A 22548-nucleotide genomic window follows, 5' to 3' on the forward strand; every position below is an offset into this window, starting at 1 on the left:
AATATTTAATATAAACTTCTAGTCCTTCGTAAATACTACTAAACCTTATTCGTTCATTCATTCATTCATTCCTAGATGGAGTCCCGCTTTGTTGCCTAGGCTGGAGTGCAGCAGCACTGTCTCAGCTCACTTCAACCTCTGCCTCCCAGGTTCAAGTAATTCTCCTGCCTCAGCCTCCGAGTAGCTGGCACTACGGGTGCCCACCACCATGTCCAGCTAATTTTTGTATTTTTCATAGAGACAGGGTTTCACCATGTTGGCCAGGCTGGTCTCAAACTCTTGACCTCAAGTGATCTGCCCGCCTCAGCACCCCAAAGTGCTGGGATTACAGGCGTGAGCCACTGTGCCTGGCCAATAATTCTTATTTCTTAAAAAATGTTTTTAGATTTCCATGATTATCAGAGTTGCAAAGGTTTTAAGAGAGAAAAAGGAAAATAGCTGCTTGCCAGATTTATTTTAAATCACTGCAGTGTAAAGCATCATGGACAAGTGGACCTCATAGGCATTTCAAACATGAAAAGGACAAAAACACAGAAAATAATTGGTAAGTCAGTGCCATCTACAAAATAATATTAATTCTGCAAAAACTCTTCATAATATTAGAATAACCCATTTTATGAAGCCAGCATACTCATATCAAAACTAGACAGAGAATTACAAGAAAGATGCCAGGATTATACCTGTAATCCCAGCACTTTGGGAGGTCAAGGCAGCAGATCACTTTAAGTCAGGAGTTCAAGACCCGCCTGGCCAACATGGTGAGTCCTCATCTCTACCAAAGATTTAAAAATACATATATTTGCCAGGTGTGGTGGTGCATGCCTGTAATCCCAGCTACTTAGGTGGCTGAGGCACAAGAATCGCTTGAACCCAGGAGGCAGAGGTTGCAGTGGGCCGAGACGTGCCACTGAACTCCAGCCTGGGTGACAGAGTGAGATTCTGTCTCAAAAAAAAAAAAGAATTACAAGAAAGAAAACTAAAGATCAATATCCTCCATGAACACTTATATAAAATTCCTCACAAAATATTAGCAAATCAATTCTATCAATATAAGAGGTAAATCATGACCAAATGGCATTATTCCAGATTGACTCAATCAATGTAACTAAGCCATATGATCATGCCAGTAGTGCAGAAAAAGCTTGTGAGAAAATTCAATACTTATTCATGATAAAACTCATCAAACTAGGAATAAAAGACATGTGACAAAGGACATCTGTAAAAAACAGCTCACATCATATTTAATGAGGAAAACCTCGGTTATCTCCAAAGATCAGGAACGAGGCAAGGATGCCACTCTTACCACTTCTATTCCACATTGCGCTGGAGTTTCTAGCCATGCAGTAATGTAAATAGAAAGCAATAAAAGACATACCGTTTGAAAAGGAAGAAGTACAGTTATCTTCCTTTGCACAAGATAAACATCTATATGTAGAAAATCCTAAAGATTCTGTATTTTTTTAATTCTAGAATTAACAGTGTCACATGGTAAATGTCAATATACAAGACATCAACAATATTTCTATATAGCATCAATACCAGTCTGAAGTTGAAATTTTTAAAAAATAGCATCAAAAATATGAAACGATTGGGCATATAAAATATGTGTATTACCAAAGTACAAAAATTAGCCAGGGGTGGTGGTGCATACCTGTAATCCCAGCTACTCAGAAGGCTGAGGCAAGAGAATCACTTGAACCCGGGAGGTGGAGGTTGCAGTGAGCTGAGACTATACCACTGCACTCCAACCTGGGTGACAGAGAGAGACTTCATCTCAATAAATAAATAAAAAGAAAAAAAAGAAGAAATACAAGGTGATATTGCCATAAAGATAGACACACAGATTAATGGAGCAGGACAGGGAGTCTAGAAAGAGACCTACATAGTGATTACTGATTTTCAGCAAAGGCTTCAAGGTAACAGAGAAAAGATGTCTTTCCAATAAATGGTGCATATCCATATTCAAGAAAATGAATCTCAAACCTTCCCTCACTACATACAATAATTAACTAGAAATGGATCATATATTTAAATGTGAGAGCTAAATTTTGCAGAAGAACTTTATGACCTTGGTTTAGGCAAAGATTTCCTAGATAAGACACTAAAAGCAGGAACCAGTGAAGAAAAAATGGTAACTTGGGCATTATTAAAATCTCTTTCTCATCAAAAGACATTGTTAAGAAAATGAAAACACAAGCCACAAACTGGCAAAACAGTATGTGATAAAGGATTTGGTTTTAGAATATATTTTTTAAATCTTTCAACACAAAAATAAGGAGATACACACCTAATTAAAAATTGCCCAAAGATTTGAACAAGACACTTTGGTGAAGAAGATATTAAAAATGGCAAGTTAGAAATCCTCATCATCACTAGTCATTGGGGAAATGCAAATTAAAATCACAAAAAGATGTCATTCACTGTTATACATCCTCTAGAAAAGCAAAATTAAAACATCAGACAATATCAGTTTATAAAAACCAAGTGGAGCAACTGAAAGTTATTTACTTCTGGTGGAAATGCAAAATAGTATAGCCACCTTAGAAAGCAGATTATAAAATAAACTGATGCATAGATTGCAAAAATTGTCTCCCATTCTGTAGGTTGCCTGTTCACTCTGATGCTAGTTTCTTTTGCTTTGCAAAAGCTCTTTAGTTTAATTAGATACCATTTGTCAATGTTGGCTTTTGTTGCAATTGCTTTTGGTGTTTTTGTTATGAAGTCCTTGCCCATGCCTATGTCCTGAATGTTACTGCCTAGGTTTTCTCCTAGGGTTTTTATGGTTTGGGGTTTTATATTTAAGTCTTTTTCTCCCCCCAACCAAGATGGAGTTTCGCTCTTACGCCCAGGCTGGAGTAAAGTGGCGAGATCTCGGCTCACTGCAACCTCCACCCCACAGGTTCAAGCGACTGTCCTGCCTCAGCCTCGTGAGTAGCTGGGATTACAGGCCCCCACCACCATGCCTGGCTAATTTTTGTATTTTTAGTAGAGACAGGGTTTCGCCATGTTGGCCAGGCTGGTCTTGAACTCCTGACCTCAGGTGATCCACCCACCTCAGCCTCCCAAAGTGCTAGGATTACAGGTATGAGCTACCGCGCCCAGCCACATTTAAGTCTTTAATCCATCTTGAGTTAATTTTTGTGTAAGGCGTGAGGAAAGGGTCCAGTTTCATTTTTCTGCATATGGCTAGCCAGTTTTCCCGGCACCATTTATTTAATAGGGAATCTTTTCCCCATTGCTTTTGTCAGGTTTGTCGAAGATCAGATGGTTGTACATGTGTGGTGTTATTTCTGAGGTCTCTGTTCTGATCCATGGGTCTATATGTCTGTTTTGGTACCAGTACCATGCTGTTTTGGCTACTCTAGCATTGTAGCACAGTTTGAAGTCAGGTAGCGTGATGCCTCCAGCTTCTAATATCCAGAATCTACAAGGAACTTAAATTTACAAGACAAAAACAACCCCATCAAAAAGTGGGCAAAGGATATGAACAGACACTTCTCAAAACAAGACATTTATGCAGCCAACAAATGTATGAAGAAAAGCTCAACATCACTGATTAGAGAAATGTAAATCAAAACCACAATGATACCATCTCAGAATGGCGATTATTAAAAAGTCAAGAAACAATAGATGCTGCTGAGGCTGTGGAGAAATAGGAATGCTTTTACACTATTGGTGGGAATGTAAATTAGTTCAACCATGGTGGAAGACAGTGTGGCAATTCCTCAAGAAGCTAGAACCAGAAATACCATTTGACCCAGCAATCCTACTACTGGGTATATACCCAAAGGGATATAAATTGTTCTACTATAAAGACACACACACATGTTTATTGCAGCACTATTTACAATAGCTAAGACTTGGAACCAACCCAAATGCCCATCGACGATAAACTGGATAAAGAAAATGTGGCACATATACACCATGGAATACTATGCAGCCAGAAAAAAGAACAAGATCATGTCCTTTACAAGGGACATGGATGAAGCCTGAAGCCATCATCCTCAGCAAACTAACACAGGAACAGAAAACTAAACACCACATCTCACTCATAAGTGGGAGGTGAACAGTGAGAACACGTGGACACAGGGAGGCAAACAACACACACTGGGGCCGTGGGCAGGTGGATGGCAAGGGGAGGGAGAGCAGTAGGACAAATACCTAATGCCGCAGGGTTTAAAACCTAGATGATGGGTTGATAGGTACAGCAAACCACTATGGCACATGTATACCTATATAACAAAACTGCACGTTCTGCACATGTATCCCGGAACCCAAAGTAAAATAAAACAAACAGTTAAACGTATACTTATTGTTCATCAGAGCAATCCCACTCTCAGGTATTTCCCAAGAGAAATTAAAACATGTCCCCATAAAGACTTGTGCATGAGGCCGGGCATTATGGCTCACACCTGTAATCCCAGCACTTTGGGAGGCCGAGGTGGGTAGATCACCTGAGGTCAGGAGTTCGAGACCAACCTGACCAACATGAAGAAACCCTGTCTTTACTAAAAATACCAAAAAAAAAAAAAAAAAAAAAATAGCCGGGCATGGTGGCAGGTGCCTGTAATCTCAGCTACTTGGGAGGCTGAAGCAGGAGAATTGCTTGAACCCAGGAGGCGGAGGTTGTGGTGAGCCATGATTGCGCCATTGCAGTCCAGCCTGGCAAGAAGAGCAAAACTCCGTCTCAAAAAAAAAATTAGCTGAGCGTGTTGGCAGGTGCCTGTAATGCCAACTCCTTGGGAGACTGAGGCATGAGAATCGCTTGAACCCCACAGTTGCAGTGAGCCGAGACTGTGCCACTGCACTCCAGCCAGGGCAACAAAGTGAAACTGTGTCTCAAAAACAAACAAACAAAAACTTGTGTATGAATGTCGATAGCGGCTTTTTTTAATGGCCCCAACCTGGAAACAACCAAATGTCTATCAGCTGGTGAATGAATAAACATATTGTGATATGGAACACTAGTCATTAAACAAGGAATGAATTACTGATACAACATGGATGAATCTCAAAAGCATTATGCTAAATGAAAGAAGTGGGACAAAAAAATACCACATACTATATGATTTCATTTATATAACATTCTAGAAAAGGCAGAATTTTAGTGATGGAGAGATTAGTGGTTGACAGGGGCTTAAGTTGAAGTGAGTCAGTTAACTACAAAGATGCACAATTTGGGGGTCATGGAAATGTTTTACATATTGTGGAAATTACCGTAATGCATATATTTGTCAAAACTCATCAAGCTGAACACTCAAAATGGGTAAACTGTATGTAAATTTTATCTCAATAAATCAGATTTTTAAATTAAATCTATTACTAAATAATAGATTTTCTGGCTGATTTGTTTTTATACTTGAGGTATAAACATTGGTCTATTAGGATTATGGACAGTTTTTTAAAGATACAATGTGCTAAGTGTCATGATGGGTAAAAGTACAAGGTGCTTTGGGGAACATATAGTAATTCAGACTGGAGAGTGTGGTGAACTCTGTTCCTTTGACCCAGCAGTCATCTCCAGTCCTTTATTCCTTCCACTGTGGAGGCTGAAAGACAGATTTTTGCTTTTCTAGCTTCTTTTAGCCAAGGGTGCCCCTGTGACCCGGTTTTGTTCAGCAACGCCTAAGGTGACTTAGGCAGGGGCTTCTAGTAAGGCTTTTGCTTTTCTGATAAAAGGAGAACTTGCTATGGTGCCCCTTTTCTGTCTATCATGGACATGATGTCTGGAGTTTTCACAGCCATCTTACAACCATAAGAGAACATGCTCAAACACAACAAGCCACATATTAAAGATGGTAGAGCAAAAAGGTAGAAAGAGCCTTGCTATGTGATGGCATCGTTAAATAGCTGAACAAACGTGACTTGTGGAATAGCCTATTTGAGGAAAACAGTCCTCTTTGTTTAAATCACTATTAATCAGATTTTTTGTGTGTTAATTCCAGCCAAATAAACATGGTTGGCCCTCATATCTGAGGGTTCTGCATTCACAGACTCAACCAACTGCATATAAAAAATATCTGAAATATAAAAAATACCAATATAACAATTAAAATAACACAGATTTTAAAGCAATATAGTATAACAACTATTTATATAGCATTTACATTGTATCAGGTATTACAAGTCATCTGGAGATGCCTTAAACTAATATAGGAGGATGTGTATAGATTATATGTAAACATGACACTGTTTTATGTAAGGGACTTGAGCATCCGCAGATTTTGGTGTCTGTGCGAGCCCGGAACAAATCCCCTGGGGATGCCAAGGGACAACCACACTCACCAATATTCCATAGAATATCGGAAAAATGGTATTGGAGGAACTGATGAGGGAGCATTTAATACAGGGCAATCAGCTGGTGGGAAGACAGAATCGTGCATTTACAAAACTGAAAACTTCAATATGGCTGGGTTATAGAGTGCAAATGAAGATGATGGAATATTAATAGTATGGGGATGGAAAGTGGAGAAAGGTGAGTCTGGAGAGGTAAAGAGGGGCAAGATCATTGTACTAGTCTGTTCTCTCATTGCTTATAAAGAACTACCTGAGACTGGGTAATCTATAAAGAAAAGAGATTAAGTTGGGTCCGGTTCCACAGGCTGCACAGGAAGCATGGCTGAGTGGCCTCAGGAAACTTACAATCATGACAGAAGGTGAAGGGGAAACAGGCAAGTCCTACATGGCTGGAGCAGGAGGAAGAGGGCAAAGGGGACACGCTACACACTTTTAAACAACCAGATCTCGTGAGAACTCACTATCATGAAAACAGGAAGGGGGAAACCCACCCCCATGATCCAATCACCTCCCACCAGACCCCTCCTCCAACACTGGGGATTACAATTACATGAGATTTGGGCGAGGACACAAATCCAAACCATATCACTCATCAAGGACATTGTAACTATATTTAAAAGTTTGGATTTAACCTGGCTGCCATGAGGTGGCACTGAAGTGTTTTAAGTGAAGAAAATTAAATACATTTGTATTTAGAAAGATCACTTTGGCTGTGGTGTGGAAAACAAGACCTGAGTCAAAGAAACCAGTTAGCAAAAGATGATGGTAGCATGGTCTATGTTTGTGACAGCACAGACGAAATACATGAATTCAGCAGGTATTTACGTGATGATATTAGTATGTGAACTAACAAAAGATTGGATTGTCATGTCAGATTCACATAAAGATTTCATTCAGTATGAAGTTTTACAAATAATTTCAATGATACAGGGAATCGAGGCTCAGAAAAGGCAGAGAAAGGTCTGGGACAGCTGGACTGTGGAGCTTCAGCCACACTGAACATGGGTTATCTGGCCTAGAATAACAGATTAGGTCTCCAGTAAAGGTTTTGTGGGTTTGCATTACACAGAGCAGGGATATTTAAATCACAAAACGTCTCAATTTGATACCCCATGGAATCGTATAGGTTAAATAACATTCTTCAGGAAGCCATGCCTCAGAAATCCATAGCTCCTGGGTTTATTTAAGTAACCCTTACTTAGGGTCAGCCTGCTAAGGAACTTCTGTACAAGGACAAATAACATTAGATATACCTAGAAGTTCCCTTGACAAGGTGAAGGGAGCACAGGCCAGGTGCTTTACTTTCTTACTCCTTAAGCAGGGCTTGGTGATAAATGTTACATGGAATGTCTTGGAGAGTAAATAGTCATGGATATAGTTTCTCAAAAAGGGATAATATCTGACAGATTTCATGGGGGAAGCTTATTTGCTGTGAATGGTCAGATCTAGCAGACACAGTAGATACCCATTACATGAGACATTTGGGAATTATCTCCAGCAGATTTGAAAAGCACAAGTAAGTTACACAGCAAGAGCCCTCATCTCAACGTCACCTAATTCAGTTGCCCAAATGCTTCTCTCTCAGCCCACACTGATGATACTGACTATGGTATACTATGGTACGTCACTCAAGGTAGAGAAGTTCCCTATGAACTTGGGCCTTGTTCGTGAATGAGTTGGCTCAAGCTAAAACTGGATTGATGCCTTACTACAGCCCCACTTAGGTATAGCCCTAAAGAACAGTGGTGGCCGGGCGCGGTGGCTCAAGCCTGTAATCCCAGCACTTTGGGAGGCCGAGACGGGTGGATCACGAGGTCAGAAGATCGAGACCATCCTGGCTAACACGGTGAAACCCCGTCTCTACTAAAAATACAAAAAACTAGCTGGGCGAGGTGGCGGGCGCCTGTAGTCCCAGCTACTCAGGAGGCTGAGGCAGGAGAATGGCGTGAACCCGTGAGGCGGAGCTTGCAGTGAGCTGAGATCCGGCCACTGCACTCCAGCCTGGGCGACAGAGCGAGACTCCGTCTCAAAAAAAAAAAAAAAAAAAGAATAGTGGTAAGGGAAAATCCTAGTGGGCAAAGCTTTGAGCACTATACTTGGTCATTCACTTCTTACTGAGCAAGAAGTAGCCTTAAGGAGAGATATACATGGATTCTTGGGCAGTGGCCAATAGTTTGACTCATTGGTCAGGTACTTAACTCGGAAAGGGCAAAATCAGATCAGAGACAAGGAAATCTGGGAAATGTCATAACGATTGACTTATAAGGTGTGGATCTTCAGTTATCACTTTTATGCTTACCAGAGAGCATCCACTACAGAAGACACACTGAACCACCAGATGGATAAGGTGACTTTGGCACTGAGGGCCAGCCAACATGCTCTTGGCCACCCTAGTCCTTATGCAATTAGCTCATGTACAGAGGAGTCATGATGGCATGGATGGAAGCCAAGGGCCCAAAATCATGGGCCTTTTCTCAGAAAAACTAATCTAGCTGCTTCCACTGCTGAATGACACTTGGCCTTGATATGGCACCATCATTTGAAAAGACCAATCAGTTATTTGGTGGCAACATGATTATAACAGACCCATTCTTATTTGGACATTGCAGCAATTCATTCCTAACAGGGATTGCTACTTGGTCCAGGTATGGATTTGCCTTTCTTGACCATGGTGGCTCTATCAGAACCACTATCTAAGGACCTATAAAATGCATGATTTACTATTATGGGCTTTCTGACCAAGGGACCAATTTTACAGTAAAGAAATTTTTAAAATGAGTATATGACCATGGAAAACACTAGTCCTATCATATGCCACACAATCCAGAAACTATTAGAGTGTTAAATTGGCCTGTTAAAGAGTAACCTAAGGTTCTAGCTTGAGTAGGACATGCAGCTAGGTTGGAGCATTTTCCTCCAGGATGTGATACATACATTGAACCAAGGGCCATTATATGGTGCTCTGTCTAAATAACGTAAATACGGTTATGACATACGGGTCCAAGAACCAAGGGATGGAAATAAGGTTGGCCCCTCTCACCACTACTCTCAGTGATCCCTTGGGAATTTGTGCTTCTTGTTCCTACGAGACTCAGCAGAACTGAGTCCATGTAGCCACTGGTTACATGTTATCCTCCCTGTATCCAGTGAGGGAATGGCTCCCCTGGAGGTCACAATAAGGATTCCACTGAACCTAAAGCTATGATTGCTGCCTGGTCATGTTTGGCTCCTCATGCTGGTAGATAAATACCTGGTTTCTCCGTCCACTAGCAGGACAATTCTGAAGTGCATTCTGTATGGTTCCTCAGAGCATTCCTAGCAAACTGAGGCCTGGATACCCACAGCAATAACCCATTCTTAACACAAATGTTTTTTGGCTTTTCTCCCTTCCGTTTCTCTAATTTCTAATTTCTCTAATTTCTAATTTGTGTTTTCTGGGATCATCTCCTAAATAAACTATCTGTACCAATGTCTTATGGTTTCCTTTGAAAGGAACCACTAAGATTGTTCCTTTTCTCTTTGTGTTGATTTTAAATGTATTCATAAATTTTGTGATAGTTTTCCTTTTAAGAGATAGAGCTTAATTCCCCTCTCCATAAGTATAGGCTGGACTTGATGCATTTCTAATTAATAGAATAGGGCAGAAGGGATGGTGTGTGGCCTCTGAGTCTAGGTCTTAAAAGGCATTGTGGCTTCCTCCTTGCTCTCTCTCTCTCTCTCTCTCAGGTTGCTTGCTCAGCCATGTTATGAGGGCACTCAAGCTATCCTATGGGGAGGTCTATGTATCAAGGAATTGAGGCCTCCTGCCAACAACTGCTCACGTGTGCCATCTTGTAGGCAGACTCTCCAACCCAGTCAAGCTTTCAGCTGACTGCAGCCCTGGCCAAAATCTTTATTGCAACCTCCTGAGAGACTTCAAGCCAGAGCCACCCAACTAAACCACTCCCAGTTTCCTAACCCTCAGAAACTGAACGAGATAAAAACTTTTGGTGCTTTAAGCTGCTGTCTTGGGGTAATTTATTATGCAGTGATAAAAAACTAATTCATTGCTCTAACCTGGAAGAAAGGGAACGGGAATCCAAAGAATTGTATTGTGTGCAGAGTAGTGAAGGCAAATCGTAGGCCCCAAAAAACTGAGATTAGGGGAATGATCTAGAAAGGAAAATGAAAAAAGGAAAGTGCAACAGTGATGAAAGCAAGTAAAGAGAAAAATGTAAACAAGGAAAGATAAACAACATTACAAAAGAAACGAAAGAAATAACTATGACATAAAACAGGCAGTAACTAAGTATGAGATAAACAGAATTGCAAAGACAACTATAATGAGTAAGCAGACAGAGAATCAAGAGGAAGAAAGAAAAAAGTTCAGTGAAGAAAAAAAACGGAGTAATGAGAGGATAAAAGTGGGAGATGGGGGAAGAAGCAAGGCACACTTGGATATGGGATAAAGGGACCGAAAGCTCTGCCTTCCGTGATTGCACTAAATGCCTCAAGTAAACATGCAAAATAATCAGTCTGAAGCTTCTTGCATCTAAATGTAGTCTCTTTACTTAAGTGTAACTGTTAGAATACTACAGTTTCTCAGAATACTAAGAACAATTTCTATATTTGCCATGATCATTGTATTCAGTCCAGTGTTCTATTTCTGCTCAATTTTCCTTACTTAACTGAGCTAGATTCTGTGCCCAGAATATATACACAAGTTATTCCAGTCAGAATACACTATCCCTTGACTATAACTGATGGATGGAGGGCTCAAAGGTCTATAACTCAGAATAGAAATAAAGTACTTTATAGTCCATAAGTAGAATCAGGTGTTAATCTAGTTACATTTGGTTCTTGATAAACATTTTCACAATAAGTATGATCTGGTGTTCCCATTTGCATTTTTGATATATCTCCTCCATAGTCATATATGTTTTTCTGTGCTTCATCAAACCTGAATCCTAAAGAGAAGTGACAAATGATTAGAAAGATACCAGATATAATAAGATGTTCATTCAAAATGCTACTGTGTGTCAGTCTGTTTCACATTCCTTTTCATCACTCTTAAAGCAAATATCTTCACCTGAAACCAGAAATGCTCCAAATTTCTGAGTTCATCCCACTTTCACTCCCACATATCACTGTCCATCCCTACAAAAGGCTCTGCAGGACCTGGGTTTTAGGTCTGATCTACTAGTAACTAACTGTGTAATTTGGGACAAATTATTTAACCTAAGTCTTAGTGTTCTCATCTGTAAAATGGGGATAATAACTGCACCTGCTTCATCATATTCCTGCAAGAATTAAATGTGACAGTGCCTGTAAAGAACTTAGAGCATCTGGCATTTAGTTGGTGCTCTGTAATTAACTATTAGCTAACTTCTTTATTCACAAAGGGAGAGATGCCCTTTTCCTCTCAAGAGCTCATGTTTCTAAATCTTCTCTTGCTTCTTGAAGAAGTGACACACATTCTCCTCTTCTCTAATGCCAACATCTTCAATGTATCACCTTCACTGACTGCAGTTATGTAAATCTCCACTACTTAAAATAATTTTCACTTGCTCTTGTGCTCCTTTCAACTACCATCCTATATCTTTCCTTCTTTTCACAGTAATTTCTTTTAACTCAGTAATTTATATTGTTTCCTGTTTTTTTTTTTTTTTTTTTTTTTTTGAGACAGGGTCTCACTCTGTTGTCTAGGCTGGAGTGCAGTGGCACAATCACACAGCCTCCACCTCCTGGGCTCAAACGATTCTCCCGCCTCAGCTTCCCAAGTAGCAAGGACTACAGATGCATGCCACCATGCCCTGCTGACATTCTAGTTTTTGTAGAGTGAGAGTCTCTCTCTGTTGCCCAGGCTGGTCTTGAACTCTTTGCCTCAAGCAATCCTCCAAACTTGGCCTCCCAAAGTGCTGGGATTATAGGCATGAGCCACTGTGCTGGGTCTCTGTGCTGATTTAAATATGTAAAAGATCACTATCTACTGTGCAGGAAGGGAATGGAGAGGCACTGGTTTGGAGGCTATTGCAGAAGCCTGTAGAGGGATGAAGGCAACTTGGGCTGAGTGGGTGGCAATGAGCTGGAAATAGGTGGACTGGTAAATACTAAGGATAGCTCATAGTTTTGGAGTATGCATTATGAGATAGGGACTATTCTAAGCTCTGAGCATGATTATCTCATTTTCTCACAACCTATGTGCCAGGTACTACTGTTATTATTTTACTGATGAGGAAACTGAGCTAGTAACTTGCCCAAGATCATATAGCCAGTAAAGAGTGGAGCCAAAAATCAAACCCAGGCACTCTGAATCAAGACTCCACAATCCTTTGGGAAGCCAAGATGAGCAGATCACATGAGTCCAAGAGTTCAAGACCAGCCTGGGCAACATGGCAAAATCCCATCTTGACAAAAATACAAAAATTAGCTGGGCATGGTGGTGTGTGCCTATGGTCCCAGCTACCCAGCAGGCTGCAGTGGGAGAATCGTTTGAGCCTGGGAGGCAGAGGCTGCAGTGAACTGAGATCTGGGCCACTGCACTCCAGCCTGGGCAACAGAGTGAGACCCTGTCTCAAAACAAAAACAAAAACAAACAAACAAACAAAAAACTCCACAATCCTAACCTCTTTGCTTTACTGCTTCTCCTATCTGCTACTGGGACAGAACTCATACACCATCATTAGGCTTTGGCTATGTTAAAATTATTGGCGTTTCTGGGGTCTGATGACACTCTTCTTCAACATGCTGGCTTTCACTTTCAGCATTTCAGTACTACTAACTACTGGCAGAACAATAGTGGCCTAGAATCTAAAAACTATTTTCAACATTTTGAGGCATTTATTTTACCAAATGAAGTCTGCTCATGAAAAATCATTACTAAAACTATAAGTAACTGTTTTTTTTTTTCACTCTGTTACCCAGGCTGGAGTTTAGTGGTGCAATCTTGGCTCACCGCAACCTCCACCTCCCTGTTCAAACAATTCTCTTACCACAGCCTCCAGAGTATCTGAGATTACAGGCATCTGCCACCATGCCCAGCTAATTTTTGTATTTTTAGTAGAGTCAGGGTTTCACCATGTTGGCCAGGCTGGTCTCGAACTCCTGACCTCAAGTGAGTCGTCTGCCTCAGCCTCCCAAAGTGCTGGGATTACAGGTGTGAGCCACCGTGCCTGACTAGTAATTTTTAAAATAGGATTCATATTTTGGCCAGGTGCAGTGGCTCTCGCCTGTAATCCCAGCACTTTGGGAGGCCGAGGCAGTCAGATCACAAGGTCAGGAGATCAAGACTGTTCTAGCTAACATGGTGAAACCCCATCTCTACTAAAAATACAAAAAATTAGCTGGGCGTGATGGTGGGCACCTGCAGTCAGGCTGAGGCAGGAGAATGGCATGAACCCGGGAGGCGGAGCTTGCAGTGAGCCGAGATTGCACCACTGCACTCCAGCCTCGGCGACAGAGTGAGACTCCATCTCAAAAAAAAAAAAGGATTCATATTTTTAAAATCATTTTATTCAACCTTAAATAATATAGGACATTTCCCTCTATTCCCAAATAGCAATCTTACATACAAAGGTAAAAATGACTTGACAAATGCATCTAAATTTATATACTATGCAGATTACTGAAAGGTTAAATGCCTAGAAATACGTGTGTGGAATGCATTTTTTGTTCACGAGAATTTCCTATAAGGTACTGCTAAAAATCACCTACCTTTGAAATTAGCAGAAGAGTTGCTTGTAGCAATTTCCTTCCAGCTGGCAATGTACCTAAGCACATTATGTGAGCATTCATTAAATTAAACCGATTCATTAGTACATACTTAGACTACGTCTAAAATTCCACTTTCTTTTGAGAAATCTTAGATTAATGATGGCATGTTCACTAGCCTCCATGTGTAATTCTCATGACTTTCCCACCTCCTAGTAGCTCACATCCAGCTAACAACCTTCAGGACAAGGAGTTGAAGGAGGTATAAAAATGGTGCCCACCACCTGCCATACTTAGTGTTCTTTCACCTCCCTCTAGCATGCCTCCTCATTTTATCCTATGGATTCCTGCAAAATCATGTCCTCAGCTGAGTGTTTACTAAGATGTTAGTTAATAACATCTAAATTTAAAGCATGGGCAGAAGACTCTCCTGGAGACAACAACAAACACTTTCTCCTTGGTTCTGGATTGCCAGATCCACTGTCTCTGATATATGAAGGGAAATTTAAAGTGTCTAGTTTCTGAGCTCATTAGAACAGCAGTGCTGTCTTTTCAGTGTCCAGAACACGTAAGAGATACATTCAGGTAGGGTAAATGCAGCTGTCACCTTAGCTCCTGAACAGAGACTGAAAATAGAGAGAACAGGGTTGCCTGAGAAGAGGTGGAATAGGGAAGAACAAGGTATGACCTTCTGTGAGGATGATGGAAAGCACCAAGAGGCAGGTTTCCTAAGACTTACTTCACCTTAGGCTCCATAATCCACTTTCCTAAGCTGCCTTTACAACTGCACCCACTTTAATCAAAAAATCAGGTCAGGATTTGGTTACAGTAGGTGCTGAAAAGGAGCTAGCACAGAGAGGTGGAGAATTAGAATCGTCATGTAATTGGCCCAGTGCGGTGACTCACGCCTGTAATCCCAGCACTCTGGGAGGCTGAGGCAGGTGGATCACGAAGTCAGGATATTGAGACCACCCTGGCTAACATGGTAAAACCCCATCTCTACTAAAAATACAAAAAATTAGCCAGGCATGGTAGTGCACGCCTGTAGTTTCAGCTACTCGGGAGGCTGAGGCAGAAGAACGGCCTAAAACCTGGAAGGTGGAACTTGCAGTGAGCTGAGATGGCGCCACTGCACTCCAGCCTGGGTGACAGAGCGAGATCTCAAAAAAAGAAGCAAAAAAAGTTGTCATGTAATTCAGAAAACACTGTGATTTTCTTTTCTTTTTCTTTTTTTTTTTTTTTTTTTTTGAGATGAAATCTCGCTCTTGTCCCCTAGGCTGGAGTGCGATGGCGTGATCTCGGCTCACTGCAACCTCCGCCTCCCGGGTTCAAGCAATTCTCCTGCCTCAGCCTCCCAATAGCTGGGATTACAGGCACCTGCCACCACGCCCGGCTAATTTTTGTATTTTTAGTAGAGACCGGTTTTCAACATGTTGGCCAGGGTGGTCTCGAACTCCTGACCTCCGGTGATCTACCTGCCTTGGCCTCCCAAAGTGACACTGTGATTTTCTAATTATTTATTCCATTTGAATTCTTTTTACTTCTGTCAACCCTGGGCTCCTGAAGTTTTTTGCAGTAGGAAGGTATATACTTCCAACAGTATTTAATACTTCTTTTTATAGAGACAAGGTCTCACTCTGTCTCCCAGGCTGCAGTGCACTGGTGCCATCATGGGTCACTGCAGTCTTAAACTCATGGGCTCAAGTGATCCTCCTGCTTCAGCCTCCTGAATAGATGGGACCACAGGTGCATGCCACCACACCTGGCTAACTTTTTAATTTTTTGTAGAGATGGGGTCTCAGTATTTTGACCAGGCTGGTCTTGAACTCTTGGGCTCAAGTGATCCACCTACCTTGGCCTCTCAATGTGCTGGGATTATAGACGTGAGCCACTGCACCTGGCCTGTCCAACAGTATTTAATTACAATCAGATGTGTCTGAATTTGGCTCCTTCTCACTACTGCTACCCCTTGGTGCTCTGCGAACTTCCTTCAATGGCCTTAAATAGGATACTGCCGGGTGACTTAAATGAAAGGATGCAGGACAAGAGCAGGTGGTATAAACTCCTTCCACAATCTCTCAGTAGGCAATTCAGTTTGGTTTGACCTTAAATTTTAGCAGACTTTGAGCTTTCAGTGGTTGCTCAGGAGCACTATAAAGACTCACCCTGCTTGCTTGGATTTATACACAGAAAAGACTTTCATGCCACCACCTTCAAGAAACCAAGATAAAAGACCTTGATCGATAGTATGCTGAGCCCTGACAATCTGGGGCACAAACCATACCATAGCTAGGCCCATCACTGTCCCTGCTTTATCCAAGATTAGCACATGACTTTTATTCCATTATTTTAAAAAGAACTTCACATAAAGAACATACCAGCAGTAATTGATAAGAAATCTAAGTTTTACAAAAATCTAAGTTTTACAGACAGAGAAGCAAGTCTGATGATAGCATTACCACGCTGTTTATATCACACAGCTGATCTTTCTCACTAAGAAATTTGTAGAAATTTTTAGAAAATAGTTACAGAATCAAGTGTGTGTGGACTCTACAATGAATCCCTTTGTTAAATTACAAATTTAACACTTTAAGAGCTCAGAAAAAGTCCCTAGCCAGAGAGGTCACAAAACTACATATCTTAGAAATCAAAGGAGCAGCTTCAGATATAGATACTATCCATAACAGACATAGGCACAGAGCTCTCACCAACAGACTATCAGGAAATTACTTAGTATTTTCTAGCTGGTGATTGCTTAATAGGTATGTCACAATTCACTTGCTGTTTGAAAAACATGATGATCCTGGAAGAGGAACATCTGAATATCCATTAGGATGAATGCATGAATGCCAGCAAGAGCCACGGTAGCTGTCCTGTGGCATTGTGCATAACTCCGTGATGGTGATGTGAGGACTGTTCTAGTTTCTAAACATCTGCAGTAACATAGCTCTGGATACAGGAATTTGCAACAGTACTCATTAGTGTGTTTGAGTCCACAAGTGAAACTGGCTCTATCCATTCTTCCAAATGATAATAATAATGTTCGGTTAATAGTTGCAGTACACATCTGAAGATGGACATGGCTTCATCTCAGGAGAGCATCAGTCTGTCGTAACACACTAGCACAAAAGCCTTTGGGGAGAAACTGGCTGTTATCACTAAATATCAGTGTTCAAGGCATCTATGCCATTCTAATTGTCCAACTATAGAAAAATGTCCATAGACTTTAAAGGATACTTTCCAAGGAATTAGGGGTTACCAATTCTCTAGAAGGGACAAATGTCAGACTTTTAAATTTTCATCAAACAAGATGTCACCCCAAGCCAGTTACAACTATCTAGAGGTCTACAAAGGTCAAACGGGGAAGTAGACTGTGGAGACCATAAATGTGCTGGAAAGAAGGGGCTAATGCCTAATGTCTGCAGTTAGCTAGGGGAAGGCCTTTGCAAAGTTTAGTCTTACTGAGATAATCAGTGTTTGTGGCCAAGTAGTGCTACTGAAATATACCCAGATAATCACACTTGAAATTTCATCTGAAATGTTTGTTGTTCAAGGCTCAATGTAAAACTTTGCTAAGGTTCACACTGATGGTACAAAATTACAAGTATCCTCAGCTTAGAAAATAAACTGATAGAAGTTATACATAACTTGGAAACAAGGTATTTGCATTTTTTCAAATGGAAATTTTCAGTTGCTCTTATCATCTGAAAGCTAGGTATATCCATCCCACTCCTACATGCTATGAAGAAATCGCTTCAAGTCTTACTGGTTTATTCTGTTTTTTGTTTGTTTTGTTTTTTGTTTTTGTTTTTGAGACGGAGTCTCGCTCTGATATCCCCAGGCTTTAGTGCAGTGGCGCAAACTCGGCTCACTGCAAGCTCCGCCTCCTGGGTTCATGCCATTCTCCTGCCTCAGCCTCCCGAGTAGCTGGGACTACAGGCGACCACCACCTCGCCCGGCTAATTTTTTGTATTTTTAGTAGAAATGGGGTTTCACTGTGTTAGCCAGGATGGTCTCGATCTCCTGACCTCATGATCCACCCGCTTCGGCTTCCCAAAGTGCTGGGATTACAGGTGTGTGCCACCACGCCCAGCTGTTTTTCGTTTTTTAAAGGGAAGCCATTAAGACTTCACCTATTATCACTTAGCAATGATGACAGGGAAAGTCTTACGTGGACCCAGATGCCTATTTTTTCTTTCCTTTGAACTCAGTGGTTTTATTCTTTTTATATTACAGTAATGACAGAATATAGAATATCTGGTATGAATTTTTTGTACTTGTTTGCCGGCCCTTAGCTTGAATCAGCCAAGGGAAAGGCAGAGCAGGATTTCAAAAGCTCACCTGAGAAAATTCTCTATCCAGTCCTGGGAAACTCATTCAAAATGGACCTCCCCTACCTCTCTTTCCCTTTCTTCCCTCTCTTCTCCATCCAGCAATTTTTACTCTTAGGAAGAAAAGTAAAAGCAAGGCATTCCAGGTCCTTTATTTGGCTGTCATTTCTTCCATCATTATTACCATCTGCAATTTGTTCAGTGTCCCAGAAACTACAGACGTGCTGTCTGTAGGGAATCTCAAGACTCAGGTCTGCACAAAATATTGGGGTTATTGAATCATAGCAATTTCTTCTTATTTAAAAATATTTTAAAGCATCTACTATGGATACTTAGTCCTTTATTTTTTATCTTGTCCTTATTATTTTCTGATCTATCCTTCTCATCAGTATCTTCTTTTTTCTTTTATTCTTGTTTTGATTTTCCTTTGTCCTTTATCATTCTTCCCCCTTTTTCTTTATTTATCTTTCCTTGCATCATTATTCTCTCCTCTGCCTCCTCTGGCTTCTTTTTTTCATGTTCTATTGTTCAATGACCATTACCTTGATTTTCCCTACCCCATTTTCCTATCTCATTTTTACTGATTTCTTCTGTTTTCTGACATTTCTTTATTTACACCATCTCCATTTAAATTTTTCTGCCTCTTCATTCATGCAGTATCCACATTCTTTATTGTAGTTGAGTAAATATTGAACATTTTAAGCAGCTTTATTGAGGTATAATTCATATACCATACAATTCCCCCATTTGAAGTATAATATCCAGTGGCTTTTAGTATAATATTTGCAGAGTTGTGCATCCACCACCACAATGAATTTTCTTAATTTTCTTTTCTTGTCTTTTCTTTCTTTTCTTTTCTTTTTTTTTTTGAGATGGAGTTTCACTCTTGTTGCCTAGGCTGGAGGGCAATGGAGCGATCTCAGCTCACTGCCACCTCCGCCTCCCAGGTTCAAGCGATTCTCCTGCCTCAGCCTCCCGAGTAGCTGGGATTACAGGCGCCCACCACCACGCCTGACCAATTTTTGTATTTTTAGTAGAGACAGCAGTTCACCATGTTGGTCAGGCTGGTCTTGAACTCCTGACCTCAAATTATCCACCCGCCTCGGCCTCCCAAAGTGCTGGGATTACAGGCGTGAGCTACCACGCCTGGCCCACAATGAATTTTCAATCATTTTCATTGCCTCAAAAAGAAACCCTGCACCCCATAGCCACCACCTCCCCTTCCCCCTAGTTAATTCTCCAGCTCCAGGAAACCACTAATCTACTTTCTGTCTCTACAGATTTGCCTGTTCTGGACATTTCATATAAATAAAATAACGTGTGACCCTTTGTGATTGGCTTCTTTTACTTAGCAGACTCATCAATGTTATGGCAGATATCAGAACTTAATTTCTTTTTTCTGTTATTAATAGAGGCGCGGTTTCACTGTGTTTCCCAGGCTGGTCTCAAACTCCTGGGTTCAATCAATCCTCCCATCTCAGCCTCCAAAAGTGCTGGGATTACAGGCGTGAGCCATTACACTTGGCCTTTTTTTTTTTTTTGACAGGGTCTCACTCTGTCACCCAGACTGGAGTGCAGTATTGTGATCATGACTCACTGCAGCATCTATCTCCTGGCTCAAGAGATCCTCCCACCTCAGCCTCCTGAGTAGTTGGGACTACAGTTGTGCACCACCAGGCCTGGATAATTATTTATTTTTTGTAGAGATGGAGTCTTGCTATGTTACCCAGGCTAGTCTCAAATGCTGGGCTCAAGCAATCTGCCCACCATGGTCTCCCAAAGTGCTGGGATTACAGGCATGAGCCACCACGCCCAGGCCACTTATTTTTTTTGTGGAATAATATTCTACTGTGTAGATCTACCATATTTCATTTAGCCATTCATCAGGTGATGGACATTTGGAGTATTTCTGCTTTTTTGCCATTTATGACTAATGCTGCTATGAACATTCATGCACAGGTTTTTGTGTGGACGTGTATTTCCCCTTCTCTTGGGTATATATCTAGGAGTGGAGCTGCTGGATCACATGGCAGCTCTGTGTTTAACCATTTGAGGAATTGCCAGATTGTTTTCCAAAGTGGCTGCACCATTGCACATTCCCATTAACAGTGTATAAGAGTTCCAATTTCTCCACATTCTTGCAAACACGTTTTATTATCTGTCTTTTTAATTATAGCTCTCCTAGTAGGTATGAAGTGGTATCTCATTATGGTTTTGATTGCATTTCCTTAATGGGGCTACATTAAATATTTCCACTACAAAAGAAATCTTTAAAATGTTTTCCAAGGGCCACAGTACATCGCTGAAAAATTATAACGTTTTAGTGTCTCATACAGAAAGGTTAGGGAATACAGATGAAAGAAAACCTTTGTATTATTAATTTCATGCTCTTAGCCTTTTTTCTAAATCCCAAAGTAAGAAGCAAAGCAGACTAAGGCATAAGAATAAAGTCTAGGAATAAAGAGCCCTAAGTCTAATTTTTTGTTTACTATTTTTGTATCAGTCATTTTTTACCCCTCATTTTTTCTTCTGTTCTTTCTAGACAAATTATACTCCGGATTTTTTTCTTTGAAGATTGTTTGTGGCCCCAAGATTCAACACGGAAATAGGAAATGTTAGAAAAATATATGATGACTGCCCTTGTTCCCCAAGAACAGCAACATGTACTTACTCATCAAAGTTCAGTGTGTTTGTCCAGTTCAGCACTTCATCCACTTCCCATTCCATCACAGAATCTATCCCACCATCTTCAAAAGCTCTTATCAGCCCCTTTGTTGCAGTGTGAATTAGTCCTAGAGTTTCACGATGTGTTGACTTAGCCTCCAGACTTCCTGAGTAGTACCTACACAGAGGAAAGGGAAAGAGACATAAATCTTCTGAAATAGGAGATAACAAATAGATACAGGCGATATATATTGTTGTTATTTACATATTAAAACTATTTGCATACTGAATAAAGTTTTCATCCTATATAATTCAGATGCATCTAAACCAAGATCTATGTGATGGGATCTTTTGGGGGAAAAAACACAACTTAATCAACCACACTAACTTCAAATCACCCCTCAATAAGTTGCATTTTTATGATACAAGGAAAAACTAAATTATTAAATTGTTGAATATTAGAATTATAGAGTGGAAAGGGTCTTAGAAACTAAATAACTAACCTACTCAGTTTATAGGTGAGGAAATAAATCTTAGAGGAGTTAAGGAAATTTTACAAAATCAAGGGGCTAATAGCAGATAAAGAAGGAAGGAAAGTGAAAAAAGGAAAGAGAGGAAGAGGTAAAGGGAAAACATATACTATTTTATTTGTGCCAGGTACTTTTCGTACATTCTTATTTAATTCTCTTTAAAAAGACACAGCCAGGCCCGGCGCAGTGGCTCACACCTATAATCCCAGAACTTTGGGAGGCCGAGGCAGGTGGATCACAAAGTCAGGAGTTCGAGACCAGCCTGGCCAACATGGCAAAACCCCGTCTCTACCAAAAATACAAAAATTAGCCAGGTGTGGTGACTGGCCCCTGTAATGCCAGCTACTTGGGAGGCTGAAGCAGGAGAATCGCTTGAACCTCAAAGGCAGAGGTTGCAGTGAGCTGAGATCGTGCCATTGCACTCCACCCTGGGCGATAAGAGCAAGACTCAGTCTCAAAAAAAAAAAAAAAAAAAAAAGAAGAAAAGACACAGCCATTTGTGGCAGCTATTTTTAGTCCCCTTTTAGAGATAAAGAAACTGAGACCTGAAGAAGTTAAAATATTGTTCAAGGCCGGGTACGGTGGCTCAAGCCTGTAATTCCAACATTTTGGGAGACTGAGGCAGGAGGATCATTTGAGGCCAGGAGTTTGAGACCAGCCTGGGCTACAGAGAGACCCTCATCTTGATTAATAATTTAAAAAATGTGTAAAGAAATTTTCAAGATCATGTAGCAGTAAATACTTGTGAGAGCCAGTATTCAGACCCTTAGTCTTAAGTTCAGCCTCCTTCTGCAGCACTGCCTGTCTTAAAAGATCTGAACACATAAAATAACATAGTCACTGATAATGAGCTGAGTAACTAGACAGAAGTTAGTAGTCCTTACCGAGATCATCAAAACATTTTTTTGGTGTTTAAGATCTACATTGGTAGCCATTTTAAAGGGTCACCTATTATGAAGTTGTATTTGTGTATTAATTAAACACTCATTGATTAGGAAACAGCATAGTGGTGATATGGAGTAAGACTCTGGTATCAA

The 22548-nt window shown here is 40.7% G+C and overlaps 1 protein-coding gene across 24 annotated transcripts in view; it reads right to left on the reverse strand.

Annotated features, from left to right (window-relative positions):
* C12H11orf65 (chromosome 12 C11orf65 homolog) overlaps positions 1 to 22548 on the reverse strand; it is a 152942-nt gene that overhangs the window by 66204 nt on the left and 64190 nt on the right. For 18 of the 24 annotated variants that reach the window (XR_011611042.1, XM_071075543.1, XM_071075544.1 and 15 more), the window contains one exon: positions 20989 to 21159. Coding sequence is in view for 23 of the 24 variants with exons in the window: in XM_071075543.1 (XP_070931644.1) it covers positions 20989 to 21159 (171 nt within the window). In the remaining variant the exon portion in view is untranslated. Of the gene's footprint in view, positions 1 to 1651; positions 1750 to 10819; positions 11244 to 13989; positions 14046 to 20988; positions 21160 to 22548 lie in introns of those variants that run through there. The other 6 variants (XM_011761494.3, XM_071075556.1, XM_011761491.2 and 3 more) reach the window with 2 other exon arrangements.

This window comes from Macaca nemestrina, chromosome 12, assembly GCF_043159975.1.
Source record: "Macaca nemestrina isolate mMacNem1 chromosome 12, mMacNem.hap1, whole genome shotgun sequence".
Lineage (NCBI taxonomy): Eukaryota > Metazoa > Chordata > Mammalia > Primates > Cercopithecidae > Macaca > Macaca nemestrina.